General features: G+C 49.1%; 2 protein-coding genes across 3 annotated transcripts in view; one reads left to right on the top strand and one right to left on the bottom strand.

Moving 5' to 3' along the window:
- Nucleotides 1-5,572: 5,572 nt before the first annotated feature.
- AANAT (aralkylamine N-acetyltransferase) lies at nucleotides 5,573-11,708 on the top strand. Its single transcript, XM_090060178.1, has 3 exons — nucleotides 5,573-5,828; nucleotides 7,869-8,023; nucleotides 9,943-11,708. Exons 1-3 carry the CDS (start codon nucleotides 5,672-5,674, stop codon nucleotides 10,246-10,248), a joined length of 618 nt encoding a protein of 205 aa, XP_089916304.1. The 5' UTR covers nucleotides 5,573-5,671; the 3' UTR covers nucleotides 10,249-11,708.
- Nucleotides 11,709-16,268: 4,560 nt separating this feature from the next.
- Nucleotides 16,269-19,280, bottom strand: part of RHBDF2 (rhomboid 5 homolog 2) — a 60,773-nt gene continuing 57,761 nt past the window's right edge. For both annotated transcript variants that reach the window (XM_090060270.1, XM_090060271.1), the window contains exon 19: nucleotides 16,269-19,081. In XM_090060270.1, coding sequence (XP_089916396.1) covers nucleotides 18,693-19,081 — 389 coding nt within the window. In that variant the 3' untranslated portion in view covers nucleotides 16,269-18,692. The remainder of the gene's footprint in view (nucleotides 19,082-19,280) is intronic.

The raw sequence follows: 19,280 nt of genomic DNA, 5'->3' as shown, positions 1-19,280 counted from the left end.
CCAAAACACAAGTGAAAACTAAAAACTAGCATTTTCTGAGGGGTGCCTTGTGTCTGAAAAGGTTGAGAACCATCATCTTAGATTAACACACAGTTCACCTATCAGACACATCCTGGAATACAATGTAATTTTTTAAAAGAATTTAAAAATAATGTGATGGCCCTAGCTCAAGCAGGCCCAGTTAAAAAAAAAAAATGTAGGTCTTTAAAGACTCCTGTGTATTTACAGCTAGGAGCAAGCACAAAATGATGGTGACCACCAGAAAAAGGGCATTCAGATTTTTTGCAACTAAATATCTAAATCAGGGGGTTTCAACCTTTTTGAGTCAGTGCACCCCAGCAGCCAGACGCAGAGCAAGGGGGGGTGCTCTAGGTGGGGTGGACACAGGGTGGGGGTCAGCATGGGATCGTGCATGGCAGCGCTTCATCCCTGCCCACCCATGTATACCACCTACGGCCTTCTCAAGTACCCCTGGGGGTACGCATACCCCCAGTTGACAAACCCTGATCTAAACTATAGGCTTGGAGGATGAAATCTTCACTTCACTGATGTCTACAGGGACAGGATTTCAACCCTTGTCTCAAGCTGTTTATTAGTGGACTGCAGACATCCATGCTGTAATTGCTTTTCACGGCAGAGACCATGGGGTCTAGAATAGTCAGCCTTCTAATCAGGCCTCTCCCGTCTGATGTTTTCTCCAGTTCTCTTTTTACTCTTCAAAGTCTAGTGCAAGATAACGCTCGTCATGCAAAAACATGTGTGCAATATTACATCTCTGCTTCCAGAGCTCAGAGACTACAACATTTTGGAGAAACTGTCCCAGGCCCCTAAATTCACACACAACAAATAAAGCAATTCACTATAAATAAAAAAAGGAGCAATACTTTGTTAATGGTGAGAGCTGGGCCTGATACAGGTCCATTTTCTTGGACATTATTTACTGGCACAACTGCATGAGTTTATCTCCTCACTTCAAAGGAGCATGAAAAGTCAATCTAATTTTTTTTTAATGGATAATCCGTAAAAGAGAAGGGAAATAAATTAATGGAATCAATTAAAACATTTTAATTTTGACCTTTTCATATTTGGCCTTTTCCCCCCTACTATAAATTAGGTATATCTTGTAACCAAACTATCATTCCAAGAGGGGAAAACCCTGTTCCGAAAATGTCAAAATTTGATGTTTGAACAATCTGGTCACTCCCCCGCTCAGCTTCCGCCCCCATATGCACCTTTTTTCCAAATCAGGATCAGTGTTGAAGAAGGCCCTTTACTGAAAAACCTTTTAAGCTTTGAAGAGCCAGCTTTCCCCCGCACAGAAACCATTTCCAAGCAGAACGTTCTCAACTCCCCATGGTCCTGCTTCTACACCACTCTCTCAGTGCAAGCAGTGCATCTGTTTTTTTCTTTTTTCTGCAAATCCTATTAACCTGTTACAAGCCTATTGTTAGAAGCTGAGCCCAGCACCTGCCCATCAGTAATCTCAAGTAACCTGATCTCACACTGATCACTCAGGTTGCAATAATCACTGCCTGTATTTAGCTGGCAAACAATTGTGTGATGCACTTCTGTTCATCAGCTTTTAGGAACAATTGCCCATTACCTCCAGCTGTGGGAAGTGCATTTCCGGTGAATTTAATGGATAGTTGTACAAAAATATTATGCACTTCTATCTAGTTTTACTCATTTGGTGCTCACTCTCTTTGGCGCACACACCAGAAGTTTGGGGCAAGTTCAAGGTGTGGGGTTTAATCCATGTCTGTGGTGTTCAGATCTAGATCTAGTTGGGCTATGAAGGATTGACTCTGTCTTGTGAGGTCAGGTACAACAGGCTATGACCAGCTAATACGGGAACAAAAGGCCTCTCTTCATTGGGCTCAATAAAGGATTGTGTATGCATCCACCACAATCCAGGCTTGTCTATGCTTTTAGGGGAGACACTATAAGCCCACAAAAAGGTTAAGGGCCAGTGATAAAGTTCAGCTTGGTATCTGCAGCCAGCTTCCAGGTTCTTCAAAGGTTGGGGGCATTTGAGTTGGGTCCTCTTCTCTGCAAGAAAGATAAACTGTCACCATGTTACATCTTCAGGCCCATTCCATACCTCTGCTGCCATTCCCAGCTAGACCAGATTACAAAGGTCCTGATCCTTGGAACACATGCGTAATAAGCCATGCATACATTTGCAAGATCACATACTTTGACTAAACAATTGCCCTTGGCACCTATGTTGGCCATAGAAAGGCCTGATCTGAAGTCTATGTTCAGTGGCTTCTAGATCAGGCCTAGTGTGTGTAGGTAATTCAAGAGAATATAGGGAGAAACACTTTGCTCATCACAGGCTTCCCTTCAGAGTAGCTGCTCCACCAAGAACCCTACATCCCAGGGACCGTGGAATCACCGTTCAAAGATGCTGAAATCTGCTGTAGACTCAGCTGGGCAGACTTTGCAGCTTGGGCCTGTTTTTATACCACCCACTATACCACACTGTTTCTATACATGGTGGTCTATACCACACTGTTTCTATACATGGTTATGTCATTTGCCACAGTAGATGGAGGGAGTGGAGGGCTCACTGCCCAGCCTGATTGCTGCTGGAGGTGGGACCTAAGTGCCTCATGACCTGTGGAAACTACAACCCAGGGAGATACACCCCATGTGATTTTTCCCCTTCTCTGTGACTAGAGGATCCACTCATTTTTCTAGCTCTTTGGGAAACCTGCTGGGAATCAGCAGCTGAGCAGAGGGGAAAAGATACTAAAAGAACCTAAAAGTGGTCACTAAAAGCTCCTGCCAGTTATGTCTTGAAAGTCTTTGATCCAGCTTGAAGCTCCTTCCAAGGCCAAAGCCTGCACTGGATGAAATAAAGACATTGGCCAACAGGAGTTTAGGGCTTTATCTGAAGACTGTTAATCAAAGGTAGTTTTTCTATTATTTTGGATGGGTTTTGGATTAGACTCATAGGCAGGGTCTCCAGAGCTTTGTTTTCAGTCAATCATATTCTAGAAGATGGGAGGTCAGGGTTTGAAGAAAGAACCACTCAAGAGCATAAGTCTGTGCTCGTCTTGCTCATGGTAGAGCAGCATCTCCCTCCCTGGGCAGTCCCACTACTTGGGAAGCCAAGGGACCATAGCTGAGTCTACTCCTTAAGTCTTACTCTACTCCTTAGAGTCTCCTCCTTAGAGTTTTACTCTACTTTTTCAACTTCTGTTCAGATCTTGTCCCCTCAAAGCAGAGGGATGCACTGTTGTGAGGTTCTGCCATCCCTTCACCATTGGACCACCCCCAAAGTCATAGTGAACTCATTCTAACTAAACAGCTTGCTCTGCTACTCTTGAAAGACCTCAGTCACTTGGTTAACTTTTACTGTTTTACCAAAGCAGCCCTGCAATACCATCCTGAGAATTCATGAGACCTGGGGCAGCCTCCACTTGCCTCTAGCTGGAATAGCTTTCTGCAGCTCCCTTTCTTCCAGACCCATGAAAGATCAGTTTGACTCTCAGACTAAGAAACAGTGGCCAAGTCCAGAGAATAAGGGTTAAGTCACATAAGGGATCCATTAGTGCATAGGAGTGTCTAGCATTCCAGTAGAACAGCCACATCCAACTACTACAACTTGGCTTACCTACAGTCTAGGATTGTATTCCGCCTTAGCGCCCAGTCACAAGCTACATCATTATAAACCACGTGTCCCCTCATGCAGACATGTCCTAAGTGCATAACCAAGTATAAGCTGGTGTCATCCACCTGCTGAGGGAGCCAAGAAAGTCAAAATCTGCTTATCCTCATCGCTGACTTCAGTTTAGATTGCCTCATGTGTAGATGACAAAGGACTCAGTAATCTTCCCCTTCCCACTCATTTATGCATGATTTCTCCCCCAGGATAAAGGACTATTTTGTTAAGCTGAGCAAACCTTGAATGGCTCTGAGAGCATCTCGGAATCGGCTAGAGATTTTTTCTCCTCTTGCTAAGCCTTGGTGCATCTCACCGGCAGACCCATGTATCATTCTCCCCATAGTCACAGCCAGGAAATAGCAGCTGCAAGCGAATTCCTACATCCCTCCCTTCCCCATAGTACAAGCCATGGTGGAAGCCTCTGCAGCAACTGGGAGCAGATGATCCAACTTGTCCCCAGTCATGGAGTCTCTTGTAGAGCCTTCTGCTACTCATACCAAACCAGGGAACCTGATGGCAAAGGTGCTATAAAGGCTGGAAACTGGATGAATTGCAGAATCAGGTCTAGCTCTGGAGGATCAAGAGACAGATTATAGCCATGCAGGTGGTATCTGTCCTGGCAAAGTCCTTCCCTGTGCATTATAGGCTCATGCTTATGTCTGGTCTCTAGCCACAGCCCATTCGTATGATAGAAAACAGGCATTTCAACTGGAGCTGTCAGCAGCTCCTGGAGGAGGGAGGGCACCCGTGCCAGACAAAGGCAGATGGCAGGGCATGCGTGAGAACCAAGGTGGCCGTGCTGGCCTTGCATCCCCATCGCTTGCACTCCACTCCCAGCCCAGTTGGAAACTCCAGCTGGGCAGTTTTACAGCCCCCTGCCCTGCTAAATAGCATTTTTGGTGGGTTTCCCCCTCCACACCTGATAACTCCCCCACGACAGCCTAACACACAGCAGCTCCAAACTCACCCACTCTGCATACCACCTTCCTCCAACCCCTTGACCCTGCAGTGGGACAGTCTCCCCTCCTCAAAGCAGGAAAAACCTTGGCTTCTATGTCCAGCTTGCCAATCGCGCAGTGGTAACACGTGTCAGGGGACAACCGGGACACAGATGTTCCAGACTTGAGCCAGGAAACAACCAGCAGAACCTGAGAACAAGGAGTCAGAAGCCCAGAGCTACACAGAGAAACAAGGGTGCTGAAAAGGCTGCTGTTTATAGGCAGGAAGCTGCAGGTAACTAGGGTCAGATGGAGGCAGTCAGGCCAGGGGCAGCCAGACCTACTCGGGCTCCCAGGGCCAGCTGGCGCTAGCCAGCCTGCCTGCTGCCCAGACTCCTGTAAGGGTATCCCAGGAAGCAGTAGGCCAGACAGCTCGGAGGGCCCAATGCTCCACAGTGCTCAGCGGCTTCTGTGGGGCTCTGAGCTGCAGCAGTCAGAGGGTGCACAGCACCTTGTGAATGCCCAGCCCCAGCCAGGATCAGGCTCCAAGAGCACTTGTGCAGCCCCCAGATCCAGCTTTCTGGTGACCGGAGCGCGACGTTCTCTCCCTCGCTCACGTCAGCACATTAACCTTGCCCATCTCGCCGCCTCTAAAAGCCACAGTTCCTCCCTGTGCTCCGTTGTTCCCACCCGGGTCTCCAGCAGCCGGGTCACTGGCTAGTGTTCCCGCACTGCTGGTGGTGGGGAGGTGGGCTTTGGTTCTGCAGCCCAGCCCATGCATGGGCCCCAGCGCCATGACGGGTCAAACCTCATTTACACCAGGCAGCACCGATGCCTAAGAGCCCAGGAACATTTGCATGGGCTGGCCAAGCTGCTGTGCGAGCACGTTCAGGGCTTGGTATGTGTATATATAGAGCGAGGGAGGTACACTGCCTAATCCCTTGTGGCTCAGCAGGTATTTCCAGCCCCTGGCTGACCACACCAGGGAAGATTTACTGATATAGCGACTTGCCGGTGACCAAAAGGCATTTCCAGAGGGCAGCAGCACAGGAGACGGGAGATGTCGGTGATCAGCGCCCTGCCGTTCCTGAAGCCCGTTCACCTGATGTCTCCCCGCAGCTCCCCTGGCCGCCAGCGCCGACACACGCTCCCGGCCAGCGAGTTCCGGTGCCTCAGCCCCGAGGACGCCATCAGCGTCTTTGAGATCGAGAGGGAAGGTAAGGACCGCTCTCTCACGCTGCCCTTCCTTGCCAGGCCCCTTCCTAGGTTTAGAGCCCGTCCCTGTCCTCTAATAAAAATGCTAGAGCGGCCATGGAAATGTCCCTCAGGGCTGGAGACTACACAATTAAATCACACCTGAGAAAAAGCTGGGGATTACCACCGCAGCTTTCATAGAAACCGAAGCCCGAAGAGCTTTATGGAGTCAAAGGCAGGGAGAGAATGAGCCACCAGCCAGGCTGGGAACACCAGGGGAGTCTCTAGTGTCAGCTCCATTACAACAGCTGTGTCTGAAAACTCATCTTGCCCTTCCAAAAACAGTCACTGCTCCCTGTTCTTCCAGCCCCCAAGCTCAGCGAGAATCACAGAGATGGTGGTGGCTTTGGGGTCACTAGGAAGGAGGAGGCTTGAGGGTGGACTCCTGCTTCAGGGCCACGTCAGGGTCTCATTTTGTGCCTCGAGGAATGATGCCGGTGAGGCAAAGCCCTGGCCCTGAAGCTATGTTTTTGGGACACGTGAACCTGCTCCCCAGACAGGCCTCCTGCTGTCAGATGCCAATGCGCACCTCGCAATGGCTTGGAGAGCACTTGGTCCTTTTCTCCTACTACGCTAGCAAGGGCAGAGTCACCTGGGCCAGGAAAAGTCACCTACCCCCCCGCCGTGTACCTCCTGCACATTGCAGCCATCTGGACCAGACTTGCTAGCATGAAATAATCTTCTTGGCCTCCGCCCCCAGCAGGGCACAGACTAAAAGCTTCTTAGATCCAGGAACATTTGTAGTCAGTCCAGTTATTTTTAGGAGGATTCTCTGAGTCTTCAAAGCCCTGAAGGTGCTGAGCCATATCCAGTGTTGCTCCCAGAGCTACACCCTGGCTTAGCACTGGATTTAAATTTTGCTGTTTGTTCCTTCTCATGACCATTTCTAAGGTGCGCCAGGAAACCTGCACCGCCAAAGACGAGTCATTCCCAAGAGGAATTCGGCCGAGACTCGGACAAAAATGACAGGTTACCCCAGCTGTTGCTAGAAGGCAAAAGGTGTTCCTGAAGGTCACACGTTTTGGGAGCGCAACATGCTTTCACCTCTGCCCCAACTACCTATCATCAACCCTTCCCCAAGCTTTGGCAGCTATTGCATTTCTAAACCAGTGGGGTTTGGTTTTCCCCATATCAATTAGTAGGAACTGAAAAGTGAAGCTACATAAACCTTCATGCCTGGCTTGAAACCAAACCCCAATGCTGCAGGAACGATTGAGAAAACTGCTGGCAGAACAGGTTCAAGTAGCGAGTCGTGATCCCGTTGAGGACTTTTCTGGGGTCTGAGCTGTGTGGATGAGAGAGCAGGCATCAGTTCAGAGGGTGGTCCTGCAGGGAAAATGGAGGGCTTCGCTGCCCAAGGGTGAAGCACCCAGTCTCTAAAAGGTAGGTAGCTGAGGAAGGGCACATGAGAAGGGGTAGCCCTGCTGCTTCTGGCTGCTTCTACTGAAAGCAGAAAAAGGCTCAAGTTGTTTAGAGCTGGATCCAAACTCCCAGACTTAAGAGCATAGGACTAGGAAGGGGCCTCTTCAGCCACTGATTTCAATCCCCTGCATTCACAGGCAGCCGTTCGCCTAAGGATTCGCCAAGACAGCCACTTCAGACTCGCATACAGCTAAAGGGCACAAGGCCAGAAACCCCCTACACCACGTGACATCTAAAAACAGGGTCATGAGGGCACTGCCATTGCAGCGACAGATCTAGCGAGTTAACTCGTGCTCAGAGGAACCTGAAAGAGGACCATGCCTCGGTGCAGTATTCTTCCCCCCTCCCCCTCCCCGCAGTCTGTGCCAGTCCGACCTGGGGGCAAAACTCTTTCCTGACCTGCCATTTGGCAGCCAGTTTGGTCCCGAGTGGAGGAGTGAGGCCCTCTAGCCCAGTCCCTCTGGGCCTTCAATCCCAGGCTTCTGGTTCATGCCCGTTATGTATATTAGCATCAATTAGCCCAAACCCAGAGGCGCTGTGGCTTAGCTCTCTTTTCATGTGGCCTTTTTGTTCTTTTCCAGCATTTATATCTGTTTCGGGCGATTGCCCTCTGCACATGGATGAGATCCGACACTTCCTGAACTTGTGCCCAGAGCTGTCACTTGGCTGGTTTGAGGAAGGCCGGCTGGTCGCCTTCATTATAGGATCTCTTTGGGACCAGGACAAACTCAGCCAGGTAAGGGCGGATCCCAATAGCTCCTCTCTCTTCCATGTGCTTTTCATGCTTGGTAGCAAGAGGAGGACAACGACGGATCTCTGGAGACAGGAGTCCAACAAACGTAGGTGGGACTGCTCCTCAGCCAGGGGTCACGAACAGTGGCGGGATGGTCACAGTGGTGTCAGTTTATCAAGCTCTGCAGCTTTCCTTGGAAAGCCAGTCAGCGAGACCACGGGCCCCATTTTTCAAGTTAGAGACATGAGTGAATTATATTCACCTAAGACATCCAAGAGGACGGTGCCGTGGTTAGAGCTCGACCCTGGGACTTAAGTCCCTACTGAGCCTCAGATCTCCTAAGTGACCATATCCCTCTATGCCTCAGTTTCCCTAGCTTAACACAGGGATAATAGCCTTGCTTTCCCTCACAGAGGGCTCATGAAGGTAAATGCATTGAAGATGATGAAGTGCTTGGATACTCTAGCAATGGAGGCCCCCTGATTTTCTAGATAGGGGGCAGTAGGTGGGCTCATGCCCCCCTGCCCCAGTGAATGCAGGGCTGCACCCCATTGCACAAGCTGTAGTGGGGGAGGCAGAATCACAGCCTTAAAGAGCTTACGCTGCAAGAGAAATGGGTCGAGGGGAAAGAGGAGTACAGCCTCTGGGCCAAGCGGTCAAAGTCATTACTCATCACGCTATGATGGATGTAAAAGCTTCCCCCTTGTCGCTAGTAGGCAGTGTAGCAGCTTGTGGAGAGGCAGTTGCTTTGAGGCCCATGTCGGGATCTGTCGTCGCAGGAGCGGGGACGGGTGAGGCAAGCAGAGGAACTAGGCTTTGAGACGGATGCTCAGCCCACATCGTTAGACTTTGCTGTTAAGACATCATCTTCCATTTCGCGGCCTCAGTTTACCCCTCGTTGCATCCTGGGATTGCCAGTTACATCCCATTCCCCTTCCCTAAATAACTCCCCTCTCCCAGTTGCTTAACATGCCCAGAACAGCTCCAGACCCGTGTCTGGATGCCAGGACACCTCCAGCCTTCTGACAAGCAGCAAAAATAGAAGCGGGAGCTCAGTTCTCCCACTCAACCAACCGAAACATGACCTCACCCAGCCTGCGAACAATTAATTGCAGTGCAAACACAGCCATTCCCTTAATGACAAACACACTTACTGCTTATAAAGCACTTTTTGACTTCGAAGCACTTTACAAACTAATCAATTTCTGGCAGCCATGCAGCACGGAGTGGGTGTAGCAGGGGAGGAAGAGGGAGTTCTTGGAGTGCTAATCTCTGCAGGATAACTCAATTTCTCTGAGAGTCTTCTCATCACTTATTTTTATTGCCTTTGCTATTAAAATGTGCTAAGTAATTTCCAGAAGTGATTGTTTTAGCTTTTAAAAGCCCCATTACAATTACATGTAGTTAAAAGTAATTAAAAAAAAAATCCATAAAGACTTCCTTGGGGAGGGAGTGAGCTAACTTTTTGGAGTGGGGGGACAGAGTCAGGACTCCTGGGGTCTTTGCCTAGCTGTCAAACTGTCCAGGCTTCTCCGGGCTTGATCATCAGGAACAGCTGAGCAGGCGCTGCTCCCATCAAAGCCATTGGAAGACAGCAATTGAAGGCTCAGCTAGTCGGGGAATGAAGTCAGGTCCTGAGCTTTCAGTGCCTCAGTTTCCCTGTATGTAAAGCAGGGATAGTGGGAGGGAGGCTCCGAGCCTTTGCTTAACCTGCATCCAGGCAGCACCTCTCCTCCAAGCACCTCACAGAAACGGGTGTGAAGAGGGCTGCGCCCCTGTGAGACCGTGGCACTGCCCATTCACCCCAGCTGAGTTCAACCAGCTGCCAACATTCATCCTACACACGCTTGAGTGGAGGGGACTGCAGCAGGAACCAACCTCCCTCTAACACGCTTTGCTCCATCCCCTCTCTCTCTCGGCAGGACGCCATGACTCTGCACAAGCCCCACGGCACCACGGTCCACATCCACGTGCTGGCAGTGCATCGCACCTTCCGCCAACAGGGCAAGGGCTCCATCCTGATGTGGCGCTACCTGCAGTACCTGCGCTGCCTGCCCTACGCGAGGCGGGCTGTGCTCATGTGCGAGGACTTCCTGGTCCCCTTCTACCAGAAGTGCGGCTTCCGGGTGCTGGGCCCCTGCGAGGTCACCGTGGGTGCATTGGCCTTCGTCGAGATGCAGTGTGCTGTGGGGGGCCATGCCTTCATGCGCAGGAACAGCGGGTGCTGAGACACCCACTTCCCCTCCAAACTTGGATGCTTCTCAGGCAATATTCCAGACCTTATGCCTACCCCTTGCAACAACCAGTGGACACTTAAGACTGCTGTAGCTCTGTTGTGCCTGGCAGTCTGCCTGGCTGCCTTTTAACCAGCAGCTAGAGACTGGCCCAAGCTCTGTTGTTTTGGACATCTTAACTGGTCCAAACCCCATAAGACCCATGGCAATTGCATAGGAGGAACCAAAATCATCAGGAGTGTAGCAAATGCCACTTCATCTTCTCCAACCCAATGCCCAGTAAGCAGGTGTGATAAGTGTTGAGTTGGTCCCCGCCAAGAGCATCCCTTAGTCCTTGCTTCTAGCTACCAGCTTTCAAGGCAACAGTGCTAGCAACAGAGCCGCAACAGCAGGTTAGCCCATTTGAGAGGGGGAAATATTACCCGAGAAGCAGCATAGCAGGGGGTCGATTAATTGATTCCCTCTATTTTCCCTTTCATTAATGGCCTTGGAGCCTTTGACATGAGGCAGGACCACGCTCTGCTGTGGCTGATGCATCTCTCACTGCTGACAAAAGCCATTCACATCTTTGCATGCTAGTTGTTCGCTGTCATGTTCTGCTGAGACGTACTAAGTGCAATCTGTGCACACGTGCATGTGGGGTAAACAGGTTGAGATACAGACAGCTCTGCTAGGCTATGGCAAGCCTCCCCCTCATCCTTGCCCTCCTGATGGGACAGGTTGACAAGTGATGGAAGTCTAAGAGCTGATGTAGTAGGTGCCCAATGATGGGTGTCCCTGTTCCAACAAAACAGAGCACCAGCTTCCAACCCAGCCCAAGGGATGCTATCAAAAATGCAGCGTATAAGGCCTGGTAGAGACCAAAATGACTTGCAACTGAACCCTCTCTGAAAAGCACAGCAAGGAGACAACTCCATTGCAGACTGGAGAGGCAATTCCCTTCAGCCACCCCTGCATGGTTACAGAGGTAGTTACATAAATAGATCCATTAAGAAAGATGCATGCATGCATCTGATCTAGCAAAAAATAAATCAAAGCTACTGCTATAATGGGTCCCAAGAATCCCAGGTGGCAATCATTCCTACCAGACTGATTTCATCATTGCACAAATTGTTCAGAACTCAAGATAGCAGCAACACCTGGTTTTCTCCTTAAGAAAAAAGAGCAAGTGCTGTATCCCTCTTCACTACACAAACTAGCTCTGTAGGAAGACAAGAGCCTCTTGGATCCTGCCACCCTAGTTCACTGGACCAACAAAAGTCACCTGCAAACATCCAGTGCCGTGGTCTTCTAGTTAGTTCTTTTGTTAATCGGCAAATAAAGAACTATTTGTTGCGTTTTCTAATTAGGCTCAGGGCCTATTTATTTTGTCCTAGAACGCAATTCAATATCCTGTAATGGAAATCAGGTGAAAGGAGGGTATGGCACTCAGGCTGCATGCAGAGAAAGCCACAGGAAAAAAGCACCTTCTTTCTTTTTAGCCAATTCAGAAGTTTGCAGAAAAGTTGGGGATTGCCAGCCTGCTACACCAAGCAATGGCCAGCACACAGGTGGGGTACATAATGTAACAAGTGCCAAACTGGATCAAAGCAATCTCCTGCTATCTTGTCTCCAATGTTGTTAGTAGTGGATGTTTTAGAGGGAGAGCATATGGCCAGGTATATTTACAGTGATCCACCCTGTTGTACCTTCCTTGCATCCACCATTATTGGAGATGCCAGGGGATACATCCCTGATAGGTCGGTTTAATAGCTATCCATGGGAATGACAAAGTGCGGAGGTAAAAACACCACTCTGGTGGAGAAGCTGAAAGGTTTGGGAGCTTCCAGAACCAAACGGGAGGACTGCCCCCTCTTTCCACCCATGCCGCTGCCTTCCACTTGTTGCCCCAACAAGCATCTGGGCTTGTTGAAAAGTAAGAGGTGTACAGCTGTTGGCATGTAAGAGTCTTATCTGCTTTTGCAAGCAGTCCATAGCAGGTCTTGCCTTCTTGTCCTCCCTTCACAAGAACTGCTGAATGAGTTTTGCCTGCTGGCACTCAGAAATATTTGTCAGGAATAAAAGCAGAGTAACAAGAACCTTCTCTAACAAGCGTCCTAGGAATGTCTGCGGTCAGGAGGCGAGAGCTGCTTTGTAGCGAGGGACAATATGAAGGGGGCCGGTAGTGGTAGGTAGAGATCAGACAGTGCAGCAGTTATACTGCGGCAGCTCTGCCTGCAAATGCTTTTCATTCCCCGTGCCTGGAGGAGGGCAGCTCAAGGCACATCCTGTTCTCTCTCACTTGGGTCAAGCTGGCCATCTTCATTCCCACCAGTGCAGTAGTTTGAGTTTAAAGCAAGGATATGACTTCCTTCTGCCCCTACTGATGCTGTTCACACCCAGCATAACACATGAGAAGTTAACCAGCTTCCTCTCATGAGCCAGGGACACCATGGTCAGCCCAAACACTTAATGTCTTGGCTGGAGACACTGGCCAGGGAGTTGCACATATTATTACAGTAAGCAAGAGTCCTAGCCTAAATGCAGTTATACCAACAAAATATGATTTTGGTGGTAGAACTTATTTGGTTTAGGAAATGGGTATAATCACTCTTGGAAAAAGCATTTTGATACTGGTACTTACAGCACCTACCTGAGGATGGATGGACAGAGGGCAGAGCAAAGCTGTCAGACATTTCCCAGCAAGGCCTTTGACCACTCAGACAGCTCCTGCCTGTTGGAGTACCGAAGTCCCTTGTTTAAATGACAGGACTTCTCACCTGAGGGTGGACACAGAGTCCCAATACCTCCAAGGTAAAGTCACGAAACTCAGACACCTGAAGCAGGAGATGGGTCTTGCATATACTGTCTGCAGGAGCCGGGGTTGGAGGAAGGAAGTGTTCATTGTGGAAGTAGGTGGCTGCCCCAGCACTGAAAGGGTAGCGATCTACGCCTGGCATAGGCAACGTGGAATCTCAAACCTACTTGAGATGACCATAAACCACAAGGTTGTGTGACAAGGTAATAAGTAAAGCTAACTGCACTCTTTCTTGCATTAGTAGGTGCATCATGAGCAGGTCTAGGGAAGTGATCCTTCCCCTCTATGCGGCATTGGTCAGGCTGGAGTACTGCATCCAGTTTTGGGCGCCCACTTCAAGAGGGATGTGGATAGTCTTGAGGGTTCAGAGAAGGGATACTAGTATGGTTGAGGGCCTGCGGGTAAGATCCTATGAAGACAGACTGAGGGACCTGAATCTCTTCGGCCTCCGCAAAAGAAGGCTGAGAGGTGATCTTGTGGCTGTCTACAAACTCTTTGCGGGGGTGTCAGCAGGGAATAGGGGATACTGTTTATCAGGGCACACCTAGAGGTTCCTAGAAATAAATGGCCACAAAGTAAAGGAGAGTAGATTTAGATTGGATATCAGGAAGAAATTCTTTACGGTGAGGGTTGCCAAAATATGGAATAGACTTCCAAGGGAGGTGGTGCTTTCCCCTACCCTGGAAGTGTTCAAGAAGAGATTACAAAGGCACCTGGCTGGGGTTATTTAACCCCAGCGCTCTTTCCTGCCTAGAGCAGGGCGTTGGACTTGATGATCTACAAGGTCCCTTCTGACCCTAGAAATCTATGAAATAACCACGACTGTCATCACTTGCCCATGACTCGGAGCACTAGTGAGACTCACAAGCACGTTGTCAGACTGAGGGTAGGAGCTACAAGTTCTTCAGAACAATATTGCAGGAACTCAGCTTAGGGTTGTTCAGAGTTCACCACCCAACCTGGCACCATCCATACAAACAGCAGCAGTGGGCGTTGTGGGCTTCTCTGTAAATACGCATTAGAGGAAGAAGAAAAACAGTATTTAAAAAGCACCAGGAGCGAGCTGTCTGGCAAGTTCCGCAGAAAGCAAAACCTGGTTAAATTTGCACTGACAGATCCAGCGCAGGCAGACACTGCAGAAGGAGCTAGGAGGTTGTGAGCTTACAGCACATTAGCTATTCTGTACTCAATGCCTGTGCAAATGCTTTTAATCCTTTAATGACACTGAAGAATACTACAAACTTGAACTTTAGCTTACCTTGAGATATATCTTGTTTGTGCAGCCATACCCCAAACCAATGAGGAAGAAAACCCATTTGTAGAGCACAGATTCTCCCCAAAGTGCCGCTTCATTGTGCCACGTACTTTCATACAGGAGGGATCCAGCACCAGTGAAACTTCAACTTCGGTAGGCTTTGGCTCTGATCTAGATAGGTACAGCATGAACCACGTACAGGGTGAACTGAGAGCCAGGCTAGCACACCGTGTTAAAGGAAGGTTTGACAGGAGACTTGGAAGACCTAGGTTTCAAGACCCTGCTTCCCCCAAGAGGTCCTGTAGGACTTTGAGGGCACTACAGACACACTCAAAAATGCAAAGGCAGCCATATAGACATAGCTAGCTAGCTCAGATGCAGCTGGGAGCACAGGAAGGGCTGTGAACTTTGCTCCCAAAAGCTGGATAAATGATTTATCCACCTGTGCTGAGCTCTGCCCCACTAGGACAACACTGTTAGAGCACCTGAGCTATTTTAGGTCAGGTACGTCTACACGGAGCTGCAGAACAGATGCACTCAGCTTCTCTGCGCCTCATCTCTTACATGCTCCAGTGAAAACAGCAGCACTATGCTTCCACACAGGGATGCTGTGACAGTAAGGACATTAAAGACTGTAAGGTGCTCAGATGCCACAAGTAAGGAGTCTAAAATACCCTAGATAGGTACAACATACAGTGCTCAGTAATACATGGGAACAAAGCTTTAATGAGACCTCTCCTCCAGCTCTTGGCTGGGCATTAGGGTGAGGGCACCTTACTGAGAACAGAGGAAGCTGAATTTGGAAGATGCTTCAAAAGTAGTAGCTAACCTGAGATCCCCAAGAAGCCTTAATGAAGAGTACAGCCATAGTGCAACCATTTGTGTTCCACCAAGACCAACACATCAATTAAATAAGCATCAACCATGTTTCTGCATTCCCTCCTTGCCATAATGGTGTCCTACAGAGCTCACCACTCAATCTAGTGTAATCCATACAATGGCAACATAGGTGAAGGCTGTGGAGCGTGGGCTTTTCCACAACTACACACACCAATTAATTGATTAGAGGAGGAAGAACACTGTAATGTTTAAAAGCATTGGTAAAAGCAAGGAGACGTTTCAGTTTTTTTCCCCCCCCCAGAAAGAGAACTGAGAAAAAGTGTGGGACTGGAAACTGGCCAGCAATCCCGTGACTGAATGCACATACCCTATGAAAACTTGCAATCAGGCCAGGCACACTGGGATCACTGCGGAAAATGCATCTTCTTTGCTAAAGAAGGGGAAGGCTGGGGTCCAAATGCAAGGCCAGTGGGAGCAGTGTCTATTTAGAAAGAGGTGACCACAAGGCAAAGCAGCTGATCTTAGAGCAACATGTACTGGTTCCTCATTCGTTGAGGGCTAAGTGACACGCAGGGCTCCATCCTTGCTTCACAGCTGGGTGAGAACAAGCCAGGCATGTATTATTCTGACTTTAACTGGTGCCATGTGCCTACCTAGTTACACTGGTGCCAGTTTTTCTGGAAAAAATTTCCAGCTGCTCCCTTTGGCTCACTCCTGGACATTATCACTTACGCATTGCTTGGGCAGTATGTGAGACCACGTGCTCCAGAAAGCACCGTCCCCCTCCTCCTCTGTAGCAGAAGGGCAGCATAGGCAGTGGCCATGAAGCCTTTCCCCTCATGGCTACACCAGAGTACTGGCTCTGGCACAAGATGGTAGTTTGGGCTCTTGCAATTATTCAGGCCTTCCCCTTGCTCCTGAGAAGGTCAGCTGAGGGGGTGGTTTGAAGTGCAGCTACGTATCTGTGGTGTGCAAGACTGACCCAAACCCTCAGGGCTCCCAGGACACAGAACAGGCCTTGCCATGACTGCGGCCTGACTCTGACCTTGGAAGTGAAGCTTGTGCTCCCATAAATCGACATGTTCTCCAGATCGGCTGAAAGGAGGTTCCTTCCACTGCTACTCAGAGGGAATCATTTTATTTATTGAGGAGGTCTGTTAAAAAAAAACAACCAACAACTTGATTCAAATGGACTTTAAAAAGAGATTGCAATTAGTGAGACTCTTCCAAGTAACCAAGCAGTAACTACAGTAGCAACATGTTCCAAGTACTGCACGCAACTAGCCTGCTTTGTTACTCTTCCCAAGCCTCATGGTTACCAGGAAGAGAGCCAAGCCTCATGGTTACCAGGAAATTCAGTTTTGGTTGATCCAGCTCGTTCAAATGAAATTAATTAACATATAGAACAGGCCATTAAACCACAGGATAACATCTGTTATGCTGTGATAACCAGAAAGTTGGGGCACTTGGGCTATAAGAGATGAAGAAAAATAATGAACATCTGGTGTTGATGCACTTTCCTGTCCATCACAACCAGGATTTTCACACAGGATAGGGATCCTGTTGTTCCACCTTCACCCCAAACTTACCCCTTTATTTCTTTCAAGCTATGGAGGGTGGGGTAAGCACTTTGAGTCCTGCCAAGCGAGTGGCCTGGAGGACAATGAGGAGAAATCCAGAATTCCAGTAGTCTGGGGCAAAATGAGTTTCCAGCCAGTAGTGACTAACCCTAGGCTTTCAGCCTTGGGGTGAAACAGGTGCAGAGCTGTCAGCCCTGGACTATTTTGTTAGTTCATTTTCTACAATACATCAGTGGGTGTATTTTGGGAGGGGGGTGGAACTTAACTTTGGTACCAAGATTGTGATGGAGGCAAGTCCAGCATCTTGGCGTACCCTGCATTTCTGTTTTAAAAAGAAACTCCACCGTAATAAAAATAATTCTATTCACTGCATCAAACTCCAAGGAGCAAATAATTTTAAAAGGAGAGATGCTTTAACGATTAAAGAAGAAGTTACTCATCAGCCAGTCTGACGAGGAAGATTAGGACTAAAGAAGCAAAGCTTTGCTGTGCGTCGGATTCTCCTTCCCTTCCTCAAACCGCGTGGTCCCTTCACTCAATCTGATTTTGGTGAATTCCCTGCACAACAAAGCAGTTCTCAGCTTACGGAAAGGTAGCAAATTACTCCCCAACCCAGAACATGTAATCAAAAGCACCTCTGAAAGTCAGATTCCTAATGTCACTGGAATGAGTGAACTCAAGTCCTTTTTTTTTTTTTTTTTAAAAATTAAATTAGAGTTTCCTGCGATAGGAACAGCCATCCCACAATCTGGTTTCTAAGAGCCTATTCAAAAGGGGGAAGCATATCTCTTCAGACCGACCCTGCGTCAGCTTGCAATGTGTCACTAAAATGCCAACCCCTAGAATTGTGCAACAGCTTTGTTCCTCCAACGGGGCTGCTAGAACAGCAACTCCTATTCCTAAAGGCCACACAAGAATTCCCAGTCTTGTACCCAAGAGAGCAGCAAGTTCAGGCATTATGGCTGATCTCTGCTGTTTTCCCCTAAAGTGTTATGATGTAAGAAAAATATCCGCATATAAAAAGTACCCCCTGCAAAATGGGGCGAAGAGTTCACAGTATGATTCACAGTACCTGCAAGGCACTGCGGCAGGGTATGTTGCTACAAATTCTGGAGCTCCCATCTCATGCCATGAGGCATGAGAAGAACTAAGAGGAGGAGAGGACTGCAGGACAAGGAGACCAGGGCCAAACATGCAGCAGATTAAAAAAAAAAGGCAGTTTGCTGAAGGCCCAGATATGGACATCTGGTCAGAAAGGCGCTTTCAAAGCTGGCCCTGAATCACCTCTGTCTTGGGGATTCAGGTTTCAGGAGGAAGAATCCAGCAGGTCCATGCCAGAAGGAGCCATCACTGAAACCTCCACCAAGGGTGTTGGGGGTGGGGAAGGGGGGAAAATCAGAAGAGCTGGTTAGGGCTGTTCTACATAGTAGTCCTCAGGGGCAAATCTCCCATGGCTGAAAGCATAGTCTGGGGCACAAGGTATATTTCCCCACTTGGGAACAAAAGCACCAAAATCCACCTCAGCTACTCTCAACCCTCCAGCAGCCAGGCTGGGCTCCAGGCCTGCCGATTATGGCTTTTTGGTGCTGGATGTCTCACGTGGTTCTGAACAGGTGCAGATCCACCCCTCCCTACCTCCAGCATTTTAACCAAAAGCACAGCCCCACTTCCCTGCCTCCCCACCCCATCAGAACAACAGCACCTGCCTGGCAGTCTGTACAACTGCTAAGGGACAGGTAAAGCTCCAAGGGAGTCCTGTACCAGGAGCAAATGTCTTGCAGTTCCATATGGCAGGCAAGGCGGCCAGGGCACTTGGAGGCACCGCTCTTTCCATCCAAGTTATGTTCTGACCTGAAGTTGCAACCCAGTCACCATTAAAATCCACTTGGTTCCAAATTTCCTGTTAAAAAAGAAATCTCTGCCCCATCTTGGGGGTCAATGCAACACCTGGTCCAGGTCGTACTTCTCACAGAACTTGCTGGTGAAGGGCAGGCAGGTGAGATGCTCGATCCAGTGCCAGTTGATGGGGTACACATAGAGCCAGACAACCAAGGAGGCAAAAAGCCCTGTGAACACCACCAGGGAGACGATGATCATGACCCGCTTGCGGTACTTGTCCATGGTGCCGAAGGTGATGTAGGGGAGGAAGGCGAAGGACAGCAGGAGGCCACTGAGAAAGCCAAATATGTGTGCGATGTTGTCTATCCAGGGCAGGAGACCACAAACAAAGAGAAAGAGGACAATCCCAGAGAGGTTCAGAAAGGCTTTCCAAGGCTTCTCCAGGACCTGCCAGCTCTGGAAGAGCTCTACGAAGAGGCAAGCTAGCAAACCAAACTGGGATCCTGCTGGGCCAACCTAGGAGAGACAAAGGAAATGGAAGAGGGATTTACAATGGGCTCTGCTCAAAAAAATCTACTTGGAGGAGTCAAAACAGTGGGAGGAGGAGTTTGGAGACCTGGGGTCTACTGCTTATGCTGCCACTAGCCTGCTGTGACACCTTGGCCAGGTCAGTAAGCTACTTCCCCTCCCAAACCTTGATGACTGGTACAGAGGC

Source organism: Crocodylus siamensis, chromosome 8 (assembly GCF_052110815.1).
Source record: "Crocodylus siamensis isolate JL-2025a chromosome 8, ASM5211081v1, whole genome shotgun sequence".
Lineage (NCBI taxonomy): Eukaryota > Metazoa > Chordata > Crocodylia > Crocodylidae > Crocodylus > Crocodylus siamensis.
The sequence above is the reverse complement of the archived record's forward strand: the minus strand, read 5'-3'. Positions and strand labels throughout refer to the sequence as shown.

Excerpts from the sequence above, each read along its gene's own strand:
- AANAT (XM_090060178.1), top strand. The coding sequence starts at position 5,672 with ATGTCGGTGATCAGCGCCCTGCCGTTCCTGAAGCCCGTTCACCTGATG. Across the intron at positions 5,829-7,868 it reads CTTTGAGATCGAGAGGGAAG|CATTTATATCTGTTTCGGGC; the intron begins GTAAGGACCGCT and ends GTTCTTTTCCAG. Across the intron at positions 8,024-9,942 it reads ACCAGGACAAACTCAGCCAG|GACGCCATGACTCTGCACAA; the intron begins GTAAGGGCGGAT and ends CTCTCTCGGCAG.